This window comes from Acipenser ruthenus, chromosome 16, assembly GCF_902713425.1.
Source record: "Acipenser ruthenus chromosome 16, fAciRut3.2 maternal haplotype, whole genome shotgun sequence".
Taxonomy (NCBI): Eukaryota; Metazoa; Chordata; class Actinopteri; order Acipenseriformes; family Acipenseridae; genus Acipenser; species Acipenser ruthenus.
The window spans coordinates 19,930,607-19,951,167 of NC_081204.1; the positions used below are offsets into that span (position 1 = coordinate 19,930,607).

At 42.1% G+C, this 20,561-nt stretch overlaps 1 protein-coding gene across 5 annotated transcripts in view; it reads left to right on the forward strand.

The window, feature by feature from the left end:
* Positions 1–440: 440 nt before the first annotated feature.
* LOC117412315 (leucine-rich repeat and calponin homology domain-containing protein 2-like) overlaps positions 441–20,561 on the forward strand; it is an 82,908-nt gene continuing 62,787 nt past the window's right edge. For 3 of the 5 annotated variants that reach the window (XM_058989008.1, XM_058989009.1, XM_034020589.3), the window contains exon 1: positions 443–750. In XM_058989008.1, coding sequence (XP_058844991.1) covers positions 510–750 — 241 coding nt within the window. In that variant the 5' untranslated portion in view covers positions 443–509. Of the gene's footprint in view, positions 751–20,561 lie in introns of all 5 variants that reach the window. The other 2 variants (XM_058989007.1, XM_058989006.1) reach the window with 2 other exon arrangements.

Here is a 20,561-nt window from a genome sequence, read left to right on the forward strand (position 1 = left end):
AAATTGCCATGCTCTCTGACCCACCTTGGGGACATATGAAGTTCAATCGCACGGCATGCTGGCTGGTTAACAGGGCAACATGCAGTCAGTATCTATCAGATACTTTGCCTGTCCCTCGAGGAAACTTACTCAAGTCTGCAGAAAATACCCTACATAACATAACGGTTGTGTTTCCAATGCTCCCGTGTTGCGATTATGCATTTATTTAAACTAAAACCCTGGATTGTTGTCGGAGTACTTGTGAATTAGAACGCTTGCTATTTTATGGTTTGATATTGATCTAGGCTATGCTTTGTTTCCCATGGCAGCAGGCGGTATGTTCAGGTATTTCTAACGGTGCAGATGGTCGCTCTAGCGGACCGGAGTGCGGAACTCTCTCTCTCTACCTGTTCATTTCAGAATCCGCCCCTAGCGCTTACGGGCCCTCCCCCACTTTACCGGACCCCACTCTTTGCGCATGGGCACTGTGGCGCCCCTTCTGTTATTTTAATGCCACTATCATTTCTCCTATGAAAATGGCGGCGAGTCACGGAGGCGGAGGAGCAGCCACTGCTCTGCAAAGCCATAACTACCCGACTGGACCACATTGGAACCCGGGTACCTTCCATCCCCAGTACCATCTCCACACAGCGCGGAGCTTGGATCGCGCCCTGGAGGAAGCGGTGTGCTCGGGGATGCTTAGCATTAGCGGGAGGAAACTGAAAGATTTCCCCGGGATGAGCTATGACTTGACCGATACAACACGGGCAGGTGGGTTTCAGAAAGACACACTGTGTCACCACATTGTACACTTTCACTGTGGGTTAGTAACAGGATTGGGGTATCGGACGCTATTTTATTGTGTCGTTAGTAATTATTATTCTAACAATGCATGTGCTGTCTTATACGAATATACGACTATTTTATTTGTAATCCAGTGTATTATTTATCAATATAGTGTACTACTTTTGTTTCTGTTTTAACTTAATGTGTTATGGATATTTTTTATAGTGCTGCACTTAGATTTGTTTAATGCAAGGATGCAAGGCAATCTCTCTCGCTACAGCCTGTCAGAACGTAGCCAGTGCAATTACACTGAGTGTGCCCAATCAATTTGCTTCCTAATTCAATGTCGTCTTGCTTTTTCATCAGTAATGAAGAACATTAATTAACCATTTAAAGTGGTTTTGCTTCACAAGTGCTCTATTGATAAGGATCTAAACATTTTTTAAGCTTGTGTGGAACCTAGTCACGCAGACTACACTACCAATAAAAAAAGAACTGCGTACAATAATGGTATAATTTACATTTCATTCACGCTGAGTTATGTATGGGTGTTTATGTTTTACACATTGACCCTGCATGCTTGGTCTTGGTCTCCAGTTTCTATTCACAGTAAAACCAGACGCTTCTTGCCTAGTTCCCTAATCTTTATATAACGCTTGCTTTGTTTATGTACGCGTGCTTTGTTGCATCTATTATAACGTTTACATATTACTTAAAAGTACGTGTTGTTTTTAGTAAATATTGCTGCTACGGTCAAGGTCTTTGTATCGGTCATGGATTGAATTGATTTCGTGTTTTATGGGTGGCAACAGACTGTTCATTCAATTTTGTTAACAAATAAAATATTTCGTTTTATTGTGGAAGCTGTCACTGGTATACCAGTAGCCTTATGCATCGTAGAGATGCTTTGACATGTCTGGTGAGGCGCTTGGTACACTTTCTTCAGTGGGGGAAGGGGGCGTTTAACTGTGGCTTCTACCACTAGGGTTCAGAGAGGGAGAAGAGAGACGCACGCCCGGGTTGCTGGTCTGATTTGCTGGCTTTGTGAGTGGAAGGCCTGGTACTTTCCTGTGAGGCAGTAAACACCAAGGGGCTTTGGGTTGTGTGCTGTAACAGGGTGTACTGGAATCAGGATGCTATGAGGAGTGGTCCCACTTCAGTATACTACTACTAAAAAAACACGGCTCAACTATGGTTTAAACACAATGTTCTGATGGGTCTTTGAATGGTAATCAACTGGTCATCCACTTTCAAACCAGAAGAGTCCAAGTCTGCACATGCAAAGACCATGTGATTCTCCACTGCTGTCCAGGGACACTCAAACTCTATTCAGTATCTCCGGCCTGTGCAGTGGCGTAACTGACTAATGTGGTTTACATGTTGTAGATTTATACTCTTCTCAAGCCCAGATCAGTGAATCTGTTGAACTGTGTCTGCACAGGAGAGGGCATGTGAGATGCAACATCTGTCACAATGGCTGCCCATCGGCAACATGTTCACTTTCCAAAGCGTGTTATACTGTAGCGTGCGCGGCCAACTCAGATAGTGTAGCGTGCGCGCCCAACCCAGATAGTGTAGCGTGCACGCACAACCCAGAACCTACTATGAGCAGCCCACTGTCAGTCACCCTGTACCATTTAAAATACAAAGACAAGCTTCGGGATCAGCTTTCTTAAACACAGTCATACACAGGTACGGACTCGCAGACACTATGGAATGATACAAAAAGACCCCAAAAGCAACTTTTTTTGATTGAATGCTTAGTATTTACTTAACTGGTCAAAGTGATAGTTTCCTGAAATCTACGATGTTCAGTGTGGTGGGGGGGGAGGCATTTATTTTAAGAGAAAGCAAGTGAACAGGAAATTCAAGACCGAACAAGCTTCTGACGTCTTTAAGCCCTGCATTTTACATGACGGTAGCTTTAGCGGGTGTTTCTAGAAGCTGTCCACTGTCTGCTTGTAATTCCCATAGCACTCCACTGTCTCAGTCAGCCTGCCAGGGTGCTGTAATAACAGGGTCAGTTCCTGAGGGCCCTGCTTATCTCCAGATTGGAAATAAACAACACAAATCTAAAATAAGCTTGTAAATTCTGAAAAAAAACCTTTAAAAAGTGCCAATGCCATTTGAATTTGGGGCAGTTTAATTTCTATTGCTTTAAGTGACGATGGGGAGTGTTGAAATCATGGGAAAGAATGAATGCTGCCTGTATTTGTTGGTCATGCGCATTACCTGTGAAGATAATGAATCTGTGGTCAGAGGAAGTTCTTTCCAGCTCAGTGTGTTGCAGGGTTGCTCTCATTATCACTGCATTAAAGATTTGTTTTAAAGCCTGTATCTTGTCTAAGAGGAAATGTAGATACTTCTCTAATCCAACATGTGCGATGCTCATGAGGAAGTTCTTGTAAACAGAAAAGCATTCATGTGGCTACAGAGCTGCTGAATCCACACAAACAGTGGCTGGGATGTTTCCCAGTGCTTTGAGAAAGGAAAACAAACATTTTCAGGTTACAAAACTGATAACAAACCAATCTCAAGGCTGATTGAAGGACTGAAAGGTGTGCCTACCTGTGCTGTTTGTTTCTGGTTTTATAAGATCAGTTTGATGGAAAGACCTTGAGAAATCTGGCCCTCAGAACAGTGTGTCTGCTTAGAACACACACAAGCAAATGGCTAATGTTAGCAATCGCATTGGGTGTTTCTTTTAGTTTTGATTGTTAGCATCCTGTAATACAACACATGTGCAATGTTGAACATTTTCAGTTGGATTACAGACGCTGCAGTTTGAAAACTCAAAATCCATGTTCTCTGTGTCCGTGTTCAAGCTTTGTTTAATGGAACATACAGTAACATCACTGACATGTGTGCTGTACCTAAAGTAACATCACTGACATGTGTGCTGTACCTAAAGTAACATCACTGACGTGTGTGCTGTACATACAGTAACATCACTGACGTGTGTACTGTACATACAGTAACATCACTGACGTGTGTGCTGTACATAAAACCTGCATGTCCATCTTGCAACAGCAGTACAGTAGCTGCTTCTGTATACAACGCTGCAGAAATTGCTGATTCACAAAGACCAGTGCCATTTTGGAGAATAGGTTTTGCTGCACACCTCTAACCCCAGAAGTCTTTGAAGAATGGTCACATGCTGTGTCTCAGCACAGCAATTAAATCACCTTGCAGACTTGCTCTTGCTGCATCAGATCAGCAATTTGCACTGGTCATGACACAGGCTTGCATTTTGCTATGCATACAAGCCCAGAATAAACAGGACCAGTTGGTCTTTCAGCACTGCTAAACTCATCTAATGGTTTGTTTTATCACTGTAACTCTTATTTTGGTTTCTTTTTGGAGGAGTCATGCAGGAAGTCTATTTATAAATGCACTGCTACTGTAATACTTTATTTCTGTTTCTGTAGCTCTGTGAATGTTGCAGTTGCCATAGAAAATCCTCTGAATGTCCAACTTTATAACAAGAATACAGTGCAATAGTGATGCTCCGTTAGATATTCCCACTGTGGCTTCAAAGTGAGAATTTATGTTCGTAACGTCAGGGATTGACTGGTTGCTTAGTAACTAGTTGCTGCCAACACAAGAAGTAATCATGGGCTAAAATTAGTGAGCCAGTCCTAGAGACAGTACAATAAGTAACGAGGACGACACAGCGGATCCAGTTTGGAGTGTATTTCAAGAAGTACCTGCTGTTCATTTTGCAGTAACTGTTTTATGAGGAGTATCAGTTTCTTTCTACCATCGCTGTGTCTATCTGGTTTGGGGGGTAATAAACACAAATCCCTGCCGAGGACATCTATTTGTTTGTTTTAATCGCTTTTGGTAAACAGTTATTTTCTAGCAGTTATAATATTTATCATATTTATGGAGGGTTCAACACTGTATACAAAATAACCAACACTCCAAAAAACAGACTGCATTTCTAAGGATATCTCTATTCTGTTTTAGTAAATCACAAATATACACTGTATTCTGCAACCAGAGTAAAATACAGAAAAAAGAAAAAAAAACAGTGCATTTATGAATTCAGTTTCACTTTTTACATGTAACTGCCCAGTTCAACCATGTTAAAAAAAAAAAAGGGACAAGATTTTTTTCTCTGCCCTTCAAAGCCAGTTTCGTGTGTTGTTGTTTCTGTCTCGGGTTAACACGCACAGTGCAAAAAAACCCCAAACAAATGAAACCTGTCCTTTGTCATGGACTGAGAGCGCACAGTAAGAACTGTTTTTGGAATGCTGTTTTGTAAATTGCCAAATGCTGCGTGACGGGGTGAAACCCTTGTATATAGTGTTTATTTTGTGTCACCCTGTCTTGTAGCAGTACTTGTTTCCCTTCACTCTAATTCTTTAGTACCAACTACATCATTAACAGTGTTATCTTTATCTTCATATTGATTTACGTTTGGTATAGATGTTTAATTGTGTGTGTGTGTTAACTGGACCCAGCAAAGGGTTTAGTTTGGGCCTGATTTAAAATGCTCACTTTTCTTCCATGTGTGAATGTGGACAGAATGGAGGAAACCCCGGACCGTGATTGGAGGTCAAACTAATTCATTATTCAATGTAGTTGAAGTGATGTGTAGAACTGGCTGTGCCCACTCTGTATTCTCAGTCCTGTAGAGACTGGGGCTTAGGAAGGAGATCCAGTGGGTTGCTGCTTAACAGCATCCAAAAGTCTGTATATTGTTTATAATGTTTTTACCTTCTATTTTTTTGTTAAATATAGAGCACAGATGGTCTGAGGGCATGTGAGCGTCCTCCGATCTCACAAGCCTAAGCAATCCAGAGCAGAGGTGGGCGGGCTACCGATCCCGGAGAACAGAGATCAGCCCTGCCTCTTATCCACTCTGGATTTGCTCGGTGTCTGGCCAGTAGGGTTCGCTGTTGCGCGATGAGGAGAAGCAATCCCTGCCGGTTTCCTATTCCCCACCAGGGGAGCATCAAAGCCAATGTGACGCCCCCTTCAGAGCCCCCAGCAAAGTTCAGCCTCTTTGCACAGCCCGGCGCCTTCCAAGCTGTGTGACTCATCCTGCTCTCCCAGCGGCAGCGCTTTAACTGGATGAGCCACTTGGGGACCCCGCACATCACTATTTCAATGGCTGCCTGGTCTTTTTGCCTGATGGTTTTGCCCAACCCTCACATGCTGTATTACATTATTCACTGATTGTCTTGTGTAGTACATGTGCAGGACCACACTGTGGTGTTTCACACACGCCGATGTACCTGACATTGTTAACGTCTTGGCATGAGATAAATGCACAAAGTAACTGCAATGTAGTAGAACGACTCCTCTGAGATGCGATATCTTTATATATCAGATGGACTCCTGGAACCAATTCAATCAGATATGACCGATTCTACTGTATTGCAAGATACTGCAGAGTCTTAACTGTTGTATTGATAAGGGACTCCAATTCAGAAACTGACAGACCCACTTCTGATTTGCAACTGATGGCCCTCTCCTGATATTTAGAGTATTACTTCAGATAAAACTTTTTTTTGTGGTGCTTTTGTGTTTGTATTAAACACTCTGCTTGTCTGCCAGCCTGTCTCTTGACAAACTCTGTAGAAGTTCGGGAGGGAAGTGATTGTCATCGGAACATTGCTGCAGAATCCAGTCGCTGCCCCCTGGCTTCTGTTTTAAAAAGCTTGTGTTGGTCTGCACTTGAAACAACATCCCTCTCTGAACCCCCTGCCTCTCCAGGATTGCAGTTCCTCAATTCCAGCTGATACGCAGGTTATATGAACAAGATGATGTTCTAAAAACCACAGATTCTACATTTAAAAAATAAACAAGTGAAAGTGATGTACCTGTGATGCAGGGCTTCAGACCAGGAGACCCCTGTCTCACTTTCTTACAGCTGTATACAATTGCAAGTTAAGGCTACTTGATGCAACTTCTAAACAGGAATCTGTTCTGCTCCTGTTTGAAATGAGCTCTTTTCTATGTCGGACACCACTGTCAAATGAGGAAATGACTCAGCTGCAGTATTTGTCATTCTTAAAAGTAACTTGTCCCACAGCTATGTTCCGTGTTGTGGTCATATGCTTTTTAACACCGCTTGTTGTCACATTCTTCCATACTGCAGGTTACCATTCTGTGCTTTCTACAGTATTTGTTGGCATCCCAGTTTTTTTGCATCCCCCCCTTAAGGTTGTTCTACACAAACTTCACACCACTTTGTTTCTCTCCTGAATTTTACAGAAAATGTCTACAGAACTGTTTTCTGAATAGGCTTACAGTAAAAGTTGCAACCTTTTTTAAAAACCTAAAAGTCTGTGTAATATAAATAAATACTTATTAAAGCTCTGTGAGCCACAATCTATTTGTTTTATAATAATACTAAAATATATTATTTTCTGAAAAGATAAGAGGGAAAGATTTCCTTATCCTGATAAACGGCTTAGTGGGTTGTTTCTTGTACAGTAAATGTAGGTTTTAATCACAGTGTCTGAAGAACTCAGACAGTACACAGTACACAGTGTTGACCGCAAGAACAACAAAGCCAGGCCATGTTGATACATCGTGTGTGTCTGCCATGTCTGAATGCACTGTAGTATTCCTGTATGACGGGAGCTATCTTTATCTTGTAAATATGTCCAGTTTGAAACAGTATTCTGTCATTTAAGAACAAGCCTCCGCTGCTTCGAGATCTGAAGCCCAGACGATGCCTGACCATAAAAGGAGAAGCAGCAGAACCCTCTCTTTGGGCCTTTCTCCAAACAAGCACTCGCCCTCCACAGTCATCTGTTAACAGGGTTTCTAATCTTGCAGTGAATGTGACCGCACTTCATCAGGGCCTGTGCTGCTGAACTTTCTTTCACTATTTCTGTCTGCAGCTCATGCTTGCTGTCTGACTGCCTGCTGTATCAGTCTGCACACAGACACCACATTCCAAAATGTTTAGAAACACCATCAGTTGAAAGTGATGCTTTGTGTCCTTGTGTAGTTTTCAGGGACTCCAAAATAGCGTAATAAATAGAATCTGGAGTTCTTCATTGCAACACCATGAAACCTGTTCATTCTACAACATGTTTGAGTCGTTTCGGACCAGCTGAGCTGATGACATTTAGTGGGGCGGAGATATTGGGATCCAAATTCAACAACAGGAAAGCATTGGGTATGATTAACACCCGTTTCATGGGCTGTGGTTTTCCTTAGCTTCACAGTATATCTGTGCAGCAGCCGGTCAGAACAAAAGGATATATTGAAAATGTTCGCTTTAGGTTACAAAGCCCCTGCAACTCGGACCTGTATGAACACACAGTACACGTGAGCGAGCCTAGTGCTATCAGGAGGAGTGTGCAGTCAGCCTGTCGTGAGGGACCTGTATGAACACACAGTACACGTGAGCGAGCCTAGTGCTATCAGGAGGAGTGTGCAGTCAGCCTGTCGTGAGGGACCTGTATGAACACACAGTACACGTGAGCGAGCCTAGTGCTATCAGGAGGAGTGTGCAGTCAGCCTGTCGTGAGGGACCTGTATGAACACACAGTACACGTGAGCGAGCCTAGTGCTATCAGGAGGAGTGTGCAGTCAGCCTGTCGTGAGGGACCTGTATGAACACACAGTACACGTGAGCGAGCCTAGTGCTATCAGGAGGAGTGTGCAGTCAGCCTGTCGTGAGGGACCTGTATGAACACACAGTACACGTGAGCGAGCCTAGTGCTATCAGGAGGGGTATTGTGCAGTCAGCCCGTTGTGAGGAACCTGTATGAACACACAGTACACGTGAGCGAGCCTAGTTCCATCAGGAGGGGTGTGCAATCAGCCCGTCGTGAGGGACCTGTATGAACACACAGTACACGTGAGCGAGCCTAGTGCTATCAGGAGGGGTATTGTGCAGTCAGCCCGTTGTGAGGAACCTGTATGAACACACAGTACACGTGAGCGAGCCTAGTTCCATCAGGAGGGGTGTGCAGTCAGCCCGTTGTGAGGAACCTGTATGAACACACAGTACACGTGAGCGAGCCTAGTGCTATCAGGAGGGGTATTGTGCAGTCAGCCCGTTGTGAGGAACCTGTATGAACACACAGTACACGTGAGCGAGCCTAGTTCCATCAGGAGGGGTGTGCAGTCAGCCCGTTGTGATGAACCTGTATGAACACACAGTACACGTGAGCGAGCCTAGTGCTATCAGGAGGGGTATTGTGCAGTCAGCCCGTTGTGAGGAACCTGTATGAACACACAGTACACGTGAGCGAGCCTAGTTCCATCAGGAGGGGTGTGCAGTCAGCCTGTCGTGAGGGACCTGTATGAACACACAGTACGCGTCTCGCTGGAGTTTGGAGTTTGCTCTTTATTGTAGAAAAAACAGGGTTTTTTCCTGTATGATGAAGCTTACAGTCTCCTAGTGCTCCGTTGGAAACTAAGCTGGTTATTTTCTTTCATAGATAAGAAGTACTGTACAAAAAAACAACTGAGGTTTTAAACTTGGTTAGGTTGAAATTTGACCTGTAAATTCAGGAAGTTTCTCTTATCCAGACAAGCTTATCGCAGTATTTGAATGGAAGCAGCCCCATTTATCACAGCCTTCTCAAATGCAGACATACATGGCTGTTGTGCTTCAAAGTTATAACTGAAGCAGATGATAGGAAACTGCAGGATTCGGGCAAATCTTTTCATTGATGTTTAGGTGCCATACAGCACCTAACAGCTTGGAGGGTGTGTTGAGTTCAGAGGGAGCACACAATGTCCTTCTCGTATCACTGCTGGGCATTTTCAAACAGAAGCCCGTCAGCCTGGCCTCCTTGAAGCAGATGGTTTGCGTTGGGAAGGCATGTTGAAGTGGATCTGCCCCCGCCCCTTCTAACCCCCTGATGTGTAAAGACTGCCACAGCCCTCTTTGCAATAGAGACTTCTGCATGTCTATACAGCTCAGGAGGAGATTCATTTACTACTGGGGTGAAAAGCTTCAACCCAATTTCAAGGGCCAGTAAGAATCTTTTGGCATTCTGTTTAGCCTCTGTGATGTCAGAACGGGTTTGGCCAATCCATGGTGGGAGCGAATAAAACTACTCGACTTGTGTCTTTAGCTGCTTGTATTCGGAGTGGATATGATTCAAATGCATTACATGTTTTGTAACAATTACCTGTAACCATTTGATAAATGGCACATTGTAGCACATTGAAGTCTTCTTGAGAAAATATTTGACTGTTTTTATTATTTCCTAAAGAAAATGCAATGATGTGCATGAGCATATCATCCAAACTGATATATCACCTGTTAGGCTGCCTGACTTTATAGATTAGCCTTCATATGGGGCATTGATTGATTTACACTTTTGCTCTAAAATGAAAACACTGCAATCACCATAATTCTCCTGTTTCGTTTGCTGAGGATAAGTGACTGGAGCACAGCTTTGGGGCTCTTGTGCTCTGAGGCAGAGCAGTATTGATGGTACAATACTGTAATAGAAAAGCACACACGATCATGATTGTATATGGTGTAGTAAAGCACACACAATCATGATTGTATATGGCGTAGTAAAACACACACAATCATGATACATGGTGCAGTAATGCACACACGATCATGATGCTGTAGTAATGCACACACGATCATTATTATATACATGGTGCAGTAATGCACACACGATCATGATTATACATGGTGCAGCAGAGGTCGCGCTAGCTTTTCTATTCATGCGTTTCTGAAACGCACGTGCCGAAAATGTCCTCCCATCCATCAAATACTAAACTATTGTTAACACAAAGGCTTGTGCATTTTGGTACGTTTTATGACCGTTTTAAACTCTATGCCATATAGTAGTTTAAACAATCTCTGTCTGTGTATAGATATAAGTATGAACAGACGCACCTTTTTTGTTATATACTATAGTAGACCGTTCCCATGACAACGAGACGGGATTCTAAGCAGCGTTGTGTTCATCTACTTGTGTTTTCATATTTTTCTGCGTCCAATAATAGCAACAGCATCGCCATGTCTTAAGCGAAGATTCTTGAAAATCTGTAAATCCGCGTGTGTGTTATTTTTTGCCCAGCAGATCTTTCACACACACTACAATACATCTTGCCATCTCAATAAACAAGCCACGGGTACTTCATCTCCCAATCAGAATTATAAGAAGGAGTTTTCCGTTCACATTTTTCTGCATTACTACTTCGGTCACTGTAGTTCTTGTACAGTCATAAGTAGATGGCTTGGATGCAGATGGGAATCCCCTGAAGATGCCTACTGCTTAGCAAAAAAAAAAATTCCGATTGACAACTGACTTGCTATCAGTGTACACTCCGAACTAGGTATTCATTTGCTTAAAAAAAATCTATTGGGACGTTAAATTAGTGGCGAAAATAACAAAAGCACAACGTTAAATTAGGCGACTGCAAAAATGAAATGCGAGTTAAAACTACGATCGGGGATGAACAATTCAAGTAATTTGTCAGCTGTTTGAAATAAAATTAAAAGGGACCAGAATTCAGCTCAGATTGTTTTGCAATAACAGCTTTTTCTGAGTTTAATTTTGAAACAGAATCAGATAAATGTGTTTAAAGGGACGTCACTTGATTAAAAATAACCCCCGAAAACTTCAAGCCCTACCTGTGTGTGTGCGCATTTTAAGGTACTTTTTACAGAATACTTTTAACGTTTTATTTCTTAGCAAAATAGTGCATAACACGTTATTTAAAAATAACATTCAGTGCATGGGGGGATATTATCGTATTAATTTCCAATGTTCATTGCGCTGGTAGGAACTGTAACCGAACTATTAATAATATAGTAGTAAGTGTGTGTACGTATTACGCCCGACTAAACATGAAACGGTACTTAAGCGTGGACGTTTTGAGATGGATTAATTAACGTTTTTTTAGTACGGTTCTCGAGATCGGTTATGTAGTGTGTACATGGCCTAAAAGTAAATATCCTTAATATTGGAGCGTAAGCCAAATATGAGGTTTATTGCTGCCACCTACAGGACTAGAGTGTACTTTAGTCAATGCTATTATATTGCAGAATAGGTTTTTTATAAATGAGTAAGCATTTAACGATCATTTTGCTGCAGTGGAATAATTCCCTTTCATTCTGTGCGTCCCGTGAACGCAACACAAAATATTTTTTCGTCCAATGGATTTATTTTGCGTCTAGAACGCAAAATTTTGCATAGACGCGACCTCTGGTGCAGTAAAACACACACGATGGTGATTATACATGGTGCAGTAAAGCACTCCATTGAAGCCCCTGTAAATGCGGTCTCTCTGGATGTGGTGCCTAGGTCCTGGACATGTGAATGGAGATGACTGTTAGTCATGCTTCCTGTCACTAACTAATGTGCTGTGCAGCTCTTTCTGGCAGTTCTGAACAATTGAATTGATCATCAAATGAGAGTTTATTTTAATCTGTCTTGAGGTCTCCACACACCAGACGCGATGCAATTTTTATTATTATTTATTTTTAAATTGCAGCAACATGACCATACACGCCGGAAGCAACAGGTTTGAAAATTGCCAGAGGTGTACAACTATTACAAATTGCTATTGACAAAACTATGATCAAGACGGGTACATATTCGTCAACATGATGTGGAAATTGAGTGTCTTCTCTGACTGTATTTCAACACATATGGCAATAAATCACACATACCAGGCTTATCCAGTTCCTTCGAAATGGACTCCCATATATTGTCTTTCAAATCTGTATCTTTATAATTGTGATGCCCTTTGTTATAAAGCTCTGGGTATTTTTTCAACGGCAAGTATTATTGTTTCCTCCATCATTTTGGATTGTGCTTCCCCCTGCTGGACCACGCGCATTGAAGCTGTTCTCTGATTGCTAGTTGACGTGCAACAAATTGCGAAAAAGAGGATTGAATCCTTTTTATTTGACGCCTCTCCAGTGCTTCTCTTGTGTTGCCTGCCGCGTCGCTTGTGGTGTGAAAGATACTTCTCAAAAGTATAGGTTCTATTCATTTTGTCACGTCGCTGCCTGTTTCGCTTGCTGGGTAGCAGTCTTCACCCTGCCATGGGACTTCATCTTCCTTTTTCTTTTGGACACACTCTTGGCTCCCGAGTTCCCTGTGGGTGGATTGTGTGCATACTGCAGATCTGTACAGGGGTCCGGATTCCGGTTTCAAATTTCAGTTTTAACCAGGATAGAACCCTTGGTCCTGGCAAGAGAATAACTTCCGTTTCTGTCTGAACTGAAGAAAAGCTGGGCCTGCACTTTATAACATCAGATTTAACATTTGTTTTATAACTAAATAAATATTAGGCCTATTACGTGGTTATCTTTACTAATGTACTTACTTTTTACTGCAAGAGGAGCTGCAGCTTTCTCCGGGAGACGAGACGCTTCAGCCCCGCTCCGGCAGCCGAACCTGGGGCGAGCCCATTCCCTCTTCCCCTCACCTGACCCGCTCTCCTTCTCGCACTTGGTTTGCTTGTCTGTCGTTTTGAACTGAGCTCCCGACTACCGTTTAGGAAGGCTATTTATAGTTTAAAAACAGCTAATTAAAATTATCCACGAGTGGGAATGTTACGTTTTTTTTTTTTTTGTAAAAAATATACAGTTGATTACACTGTTCTTTTATGCATGGTTAATTCACAGGAAGTTTACATTTTTGCTTCACTATATAGAGAGTGCATTATAGAGAGGGAGTTATTTCATTTTGTATTTTAGTCAGATGTGTTTTGTGTCCCGCGGCGCCCCCGCCCGCTCCCCCGTTTTAACGCTCTTTGGTTATAGCACTCATATAGTGTCTGTCTGAGACCCACGTTATAGCGAGGGAGCACTGTATTGCTGATTTGAAATGTATTTCAACCCGTTGTTTAGAGCAGGAATGGCCATTCCACTCCAGGTTTAACAGGTAAAATGAGATAATGAACTACTTCAGGGTCTGGATAGAGGTTAAATTAGTTCAATTAAACAATTTAGAACAGGGTTGGAACAAAGACCAGGAGTGGAAGGGCTAGCTGTGGATAGCCGTGGTTCAGAGGGAAAGGATTTTACTGACATGCAGGGCAGTGCCTTGATCAGCTTTGTATTAGCATGTGCTGCATTTTAAGCACTCTCTGAAAATCCAGCCTGTTTCACTTTGTGTTTTCTGGCTGTACGTCTGTTACATCGCACTTTCAAGAAAGAGAAAAACATTATTAAAATGTTTAACGTTATTCATTAAAAGCTACAAAGGGAGAGCTTTCAGTAGTAACAGTTGGTCGCCCATTAATGAGCTTTTCCCAATGGTTGAGTTTCATGTGACGCACGCACTTATTCAGTCGGCAGGCTTAACTCACAGTGATGGATAACTATTGAATACAGCAGTAACAGCATGCTTAATCAACCTCAGATTTTTCCCACCCCAATGTATTTCTTGCACGTCTGGATCGGCGCCCTTTGAAATCACATCTGGATTAAAACATCAAGCACCCAGTAGGGGAATCAAGTTTAAACATGTACTATACAATACGAGCTTCACTTTAGTTTATTTTCAATCCTTTAGCCATTCACTTAACCAGTAGCAATCAACCTTGACTCATGCAATATATTCCAAACCATTCATTATTTATTCAGCTGCTGATGCTGAAGGTCCATTTAAATAATGAAGGACCTGCCTGGAAGTCTTGCCATGGATTGGAGCTGCGGTTGCCTACCCGGGCACTAAACATTTACACTACATGTACAGTAAGTAGCCTGTTGGAATTTCAGGTTCAAAGTAAACATTTACAGTACATGTACAGTAGCCTGTTGGAATTTCAGGTTCAATGTAATGCAGTTTGAATGACGGGGGTTTTGCTGCAGGCGGCTGTGTTGCCTGTGTATTTCAGGCTGCTGAATGCAAATTCATTAAATAACAAACCCTCTGGAACTCTTCTGCTCTGTTCATCTGTCAAACTAATTGTTATTGTTGTTAATATCATGCCAAGTCAATTTAGACAAGTTCATTACCAGCCATGTAATAAAAGCTGCTTTTATTGAAGACCCGAGTTGGAACATCTCCGAGCTGCTTCAGGCATACAGTCTCTGAGCTGCTTCAGGCATGCAGTCTCCGAGCTAGTAAATAGGGACTGGAGAGGAGTTCATAGTGGGAAACTATGGCACCCTCGGGAAGATTACCAACGGGGGACAGTTATAGCCTGCTGTTGGTAACTATAGTTCTTCCCGAGAGGCCTTCAATTTCCCACTGTGAGCAGAGCTCTGCAGTCCATATTTGTTTTGTAAATTAGTCAAGAAAGTAAGTGAGGCAAAGTTGTGTACTAGATATGATTTTATATATTTTGTTTAAATATAGTTGTTTACAGAACAATAAATAAATGACTTTCACTGCGGCATAGAATTCTCGGAGGAGTCTTTCTGAGTTTGTGAACGTTATTTAGATCGTCAGGTTGCAAGATGCGGGCTTGTCCCCATTTTGCTTTGTTGTGTGAAGAGAGGGAGGACGCTCAGCGCGTGGTGACGTAATTTGCGGGAGTTTGTCAAAAAAAACAAAAAAAAACTATTGACGAAAGTAACGTCAAGGGGGCAATAATTGGATCTATTTTTGGTCATGTGATGAGGTTTTAACCAATTGCATACCAGAATTTAGGACTGGATTTTTTTAGAATTATTTTTTTATTATTGTTTCTTGTACAGTATTCCATCACATTGGGAAAAAATGTGTTAAACAATGCATGATATTCATAAAACTGCATTTTCACAAAAAACGTTTAGTATAATGCCATGCCGTTTTATTTAGCTTTTTGCTGAAATCTCTAAAGCCTTCATTTTGGTGGCTTTGCTCTCTGTTTCTGGTTTTCAATCCCGCAATAGGAGAATTCTCAGCATGCAGCTCCAGCAGTTCACACACCCTCCCTAGCTGTGCTTGTTGTCATGGAAACCCTGCACAGCCTTTGTCCTGGCAGCCATGTTTAAAAAGCAGGTTTTTTTAATGTATATTTTAGTTAGTGATGAAACTGGTTCAGATCTTCTTGCACCAGCTACTGTACACATGTATAAATCCTGCTCATGTTCTGAAGAATGAAAAGAAGCACAGCATCTTCCTTCAGAATCCTGTGACTGACCCCAGTACCCGAGACAAGAAGCTAAACATTGGGGGCCGAGATCATTTCATTTCCTGTTTCTCTATTGCCCTACTGGATGTATTCGTTATTTGCTCGACTCGCATGTCTCTGGATCACTTACTGACCGCCTGCAGTTCCTTTTTCACTGCTCCCCTGTACTGTACCCCTGAATGTGACTCTGAAATACCTGGCTTGGATTCCTGTGTGTGTGTTTTCAGTCTGGTTCCCTGAACCAGGGCTCACAGGTCAGTTGGGGCTCGCTGACCTTCCCAATACGTCTATTGTGGAGTGTCCCCTTCAAGACTCTTAATTTGTACTGTTTGGTAGAAGCAGTGCAGTTAAAATGCAAATACATGGATGTGGTGTTTTAAACGTGTCTTTGTGTAGTTAAACTTAATCTCTTATCTATTGTGTTTTATTTTTGAAAAATGTCTTTGCTACAATAATGAAGCTGTTTCGTGACTCTGACCACCAGTGGGTGCTTGTATCTTACACAGCACCCTGAACTGTATTGCTTGTATCTTACACAGCACCCTATACTGTATTTTTTTATAATAATAAAATCTGATTTTTCTACTGCAAGTGGCAGCCTCCTTTTAAATTGTATTAATTTTGAGTCTGCATTGAGCTCCTGCCTCTTGTTTTTGAGGGTACCCTGCTGGGCTGCAGATGGGTTACAATCCATCAATACAATAAACACACATGCCTGTTAATCCCATTCATCATGAACTGAGACCATGTCTATTTCAGCAGGCTGGTTGTTTGTCTGCTGAGCATAGACTGCTGCTTGACATCCACTCTCCTCCCTTCTTACCACCAGTCCCTGGAAATGCTGGTACCACAGGGTTTAACAAATCCACAGTCTGTGGCACCAGACAGTCTAATTCTGTGCATAGACTGGTTACAAATAAATAAGCAGTCTGAAGTGGTTCACGCTGATCTGCTTCCCCCCTTACCTCAGGAAACACAGGAGTCTTTTTGGAAGCATGCTTTGCTTGAATGGTTAGTGAGCATGGCAAATTTATCTAAGCAGCATCAACAATACAACATTACACAGAACATGGTTTAGGACAGTGACATTTCAGCACAATGGGGATGAGCTTTGCCTTGTCACAGCCCTGATTAGCACTGGTCTTGGGCTCCCTTGTCTTGGGTAACATTAAAGACTAGAGCTCTAATAAGCAGAGCTCTTGAAGTGTGCTCTTCAAACGGTTAAGATGGGCTTTGCTGTTGCAGTTTGTGCTTGTGTGTGTGTGTGAAACAGTCATGTCATTTGGTTGGGTCTGTCAGAATTCATGTCTATGAAGGGGAATAATAATATGCTATAGACACTGGGGGAGCACAATGAGTGCCTTGGCTCTGTTAGGATATTGCTGCTCTAGAAAGAGTGCGAAGAAGAGCAACCAGAATTATCCTGGGTTTAAAAGGCATGTCGTATGCAGACAGGCTAAAAGAATTGAATCTATTCAGTCTTGAACAAAGAAGACTACGCTGTGATCTGATTCAAGCATTCAAAAACCTAAAAGGTATAGACAATGTCGACCCAGGGGACTTCTTTGACCTGAAAAAAGAAAGGACATGGGGTCACAAATGGAGATTAGGTAAAGGGGCATTCAGAATAGAAAATAGAAGGCACTTTTTTACACAGAGAATTGTGAGGGTCTGGAACCAACTCCCCAGTAATGTTGTTGAAGCTGACACCCTGGGATCCTTCAAGAAGCTGCTTGATGAGATTCTTGGATCAATAAGCTACTAACAACCAAACGAGCAAGATGGGCTGAATGGCTTCCTCTCGTTTGTAATCTTATCTTCTTATACCAGTGAGGCCGGTATGTGTTGAACTGAACCTGTGGAAAGAGTGTTAGAAGGGAACATGGACAGTGTTGTTCATTGCAGACCAAATACAAAACTGGATTACAAATCACTTACCTGTGCAAGGATGAATAAAGCAGGTGTAACTGTTAAAAAGGACTTTGGAACCGAATACAGCAAAAACGAACTGCTGGTGTTTATGGTTAGTTGGGCCAGGGTAGCTGGACCCAACTATTTAGTTATATAGGGAAAATGAAAGTGAGTTCAGCTAGGACTCTAATTAAAGGGTAGATTTTTTTTTTTAAAGTTATTGAACTGTTGGCTGTAAAAATAAATAAATAAGCACCCTATTTTTGCTCGTTATATCTGTCTCCTGCCAGTCATTTCAGCACCACTTCAGACAGACACCCACACAAACAGAGCAATCTCGCTCACTATATATATATATATATATATATATATATAATAATTATATATATAATAAAATGTGTGCTATCGTCTGTCCTCCTAATTGTATTAGAATATAATGTGTATCTAACTGAAAACAGTATCCGGTATTACTTTCTGCTGTGGACTGTCTGGCTGTGTCATGTCTTTGTGATTTGCTGCTGTGGGGGTCAGTGGTTAAAATGATGCAAAGCGTAGACAATGTGCATTTCATCCCACTAACAACCTCCCCCAGGGATGACAATTAGACTTCACTTGTATGCAGTAGCAGTTTGTGTCACCCCAGGTTTAACTGTGAGCTTAATTAGCAAACCAGAGAGTAAAACCTCAGCTGGGAGGGAATGGCTCAAACTGCTGTGCAGTGGGAGTCTTGTAATGTATTTCCATCCAGGTCTTTACAATGGGAGTCTTGTACTGTATTTCCATCCAGGTCTTTACAGTGGGAGTCTTGTACTGTATTTCCATCCAGGTCTTTACAGTGGGAGTCTTGTACTGTATTTCCATCCAGGTCTTTACAGTGGGAGTCTTGTACTGTATTTCCATCCAGGTCGTTACAGTGCAGACCTGGCAGCTGGGCATTTCTGTGCTGCTATCTAGGTTCTTCACAAACATCAAAGAGTAGGAACTGTAAGAAATTGTTTCTTGCTACATGTACTGTAGTTGCATATCATTACAGGGATGGAATTGCATAGCAGTTTGATCCATTTCTGGTTTACATGGTTTTACATCACCACAAAGATAATAATAACCCTTCAGTCTATTAGGAAGTTAGTCCCTGCTTGTAAAATGTGGCAGAAACAAGCTGCCTCACATTGCTTCACAACCTATAGGCGCGCTGCACAGACACTGCCAGGAGCACTCCGATTCCAAAGCTGGTGTTTACTGAAGACTGCGAGTGGTTTTGTCAAGCATGGCCCTGGGATATTATTGAGGATAACAGAAACCTTTTTTTGGTTTCACGTATTTCAAAACAGAGAGCTAATCAGGCTTGTCGTGAAACCTGGAATGGTTGAAACTGCTGTCGATAGGAGTCTGCTTGCTCATCCCTGCATCCCAATTGTTTTATTCCTGTACTGAAAATAGCCCTTTCATGTGCTTCCAAATAAGGCTTACAGAATTTAAGGGGGCGGTGGAGCGAAGGGCTAACCATCTTTCTCTTTATCTTACTTTTTATTTAGTTCCATGCAGGATCAGAATGGTGTCCTTGGCTACACTTTGCGATGCTGAAGACAGTCTTCCACATTAGAACAAGGAGCTCACAGATCACTGACACAGTGTTGAGCTCCTTGTGAGCTCCTGTAGCTCTGCCCAACTCCAGCTACTCTTCCTGCCATGTGAGCAGTCGTGTCTGCCCTCGCTGGTGCAGCACGGGTGGGGGCTAATGAAGAGACTGGATAAGAACTAGGCCTACAGTACAAGTAGCAGCAAAGATCTTTTGTGATAAGTTTTGAAATAATATTTCTTTTATACAGTAGTTAGCTTAGTGAAGCCAAGATTATACTTACTACACATTGAGAAATACTACTGTAAATTACTGCAATTCACAAAAATAACACCATCAAATAACACTTCCTTTCACATAATGCTTTTAAACTATTTTATGTGACCAAAAAAGCTGAATAAAGGCCTATAATTTGAATTTATTTTTTTTTCTTTTGGACAATCACAATTTTAAAAAGACCCTAAAGTTTCCACAATGTGTTCTGCTGCCACAGTATGAATTATTCTATTAAGATAGATCCTTTCCTCAAAACAGCATGGGGCTGTAGTTTGTTTGTTTGTTTGTTTGTTTAGAAAATTTATTTTTGGGTACAATATAATTTAAGTGATTTGTCCAGTTGATGGTAAACACAATTAGGAAATCATCGGTTATGTTGCTTAAAACAAACATTTACTAATACGTATTATTATACTAATAAGTATTGAAAAGCAGAGAAGAGTTATTTATTTTTGGCATGGGGTGAATATATTTTATATCTACAGTTCAAGTGGCATTACACAAGCAAGTTTCCAGTGTTGTTACTGATGTGGAGTTTGTACAACAACAAAAAAAAAAGGGCTGGGCATCGAAGCCCCTGGTATGGTATTGTGTTACTGTACCCACAAGGGCTGGGCAGAGAAGCCCCTGGTATGGTATTGTGTTACTGTACCCACGAGGGCTGGGCAGAGAAGCCCCTGGTATGGTATTGTGTTACTGTACCCATAAGGGCTGGGCAGAGAAGCCCCTGGTTTGGTATTGTGTTGCTGTACCCACGAGGGCTGGGCATCGAGAAGCCCCTGGTATGGTATTGTGTTGATGTACCCACAAGGGCTGGGCATCGAGAAGCCCCTGGTATGGTATTGTGATCAGGGATCGGCTTGCTGCAGATAACACAATGGGAAGCGACTGTCACACAGGCCTGGGGGCTTTCTGCAGGCTAACAGAGCACTAGCCTGAAAAGAGGAAGAGGGATTATTGGCTGACTGTGTTGAAAGAGGTGCCTGTGATTCACTGGGGATTC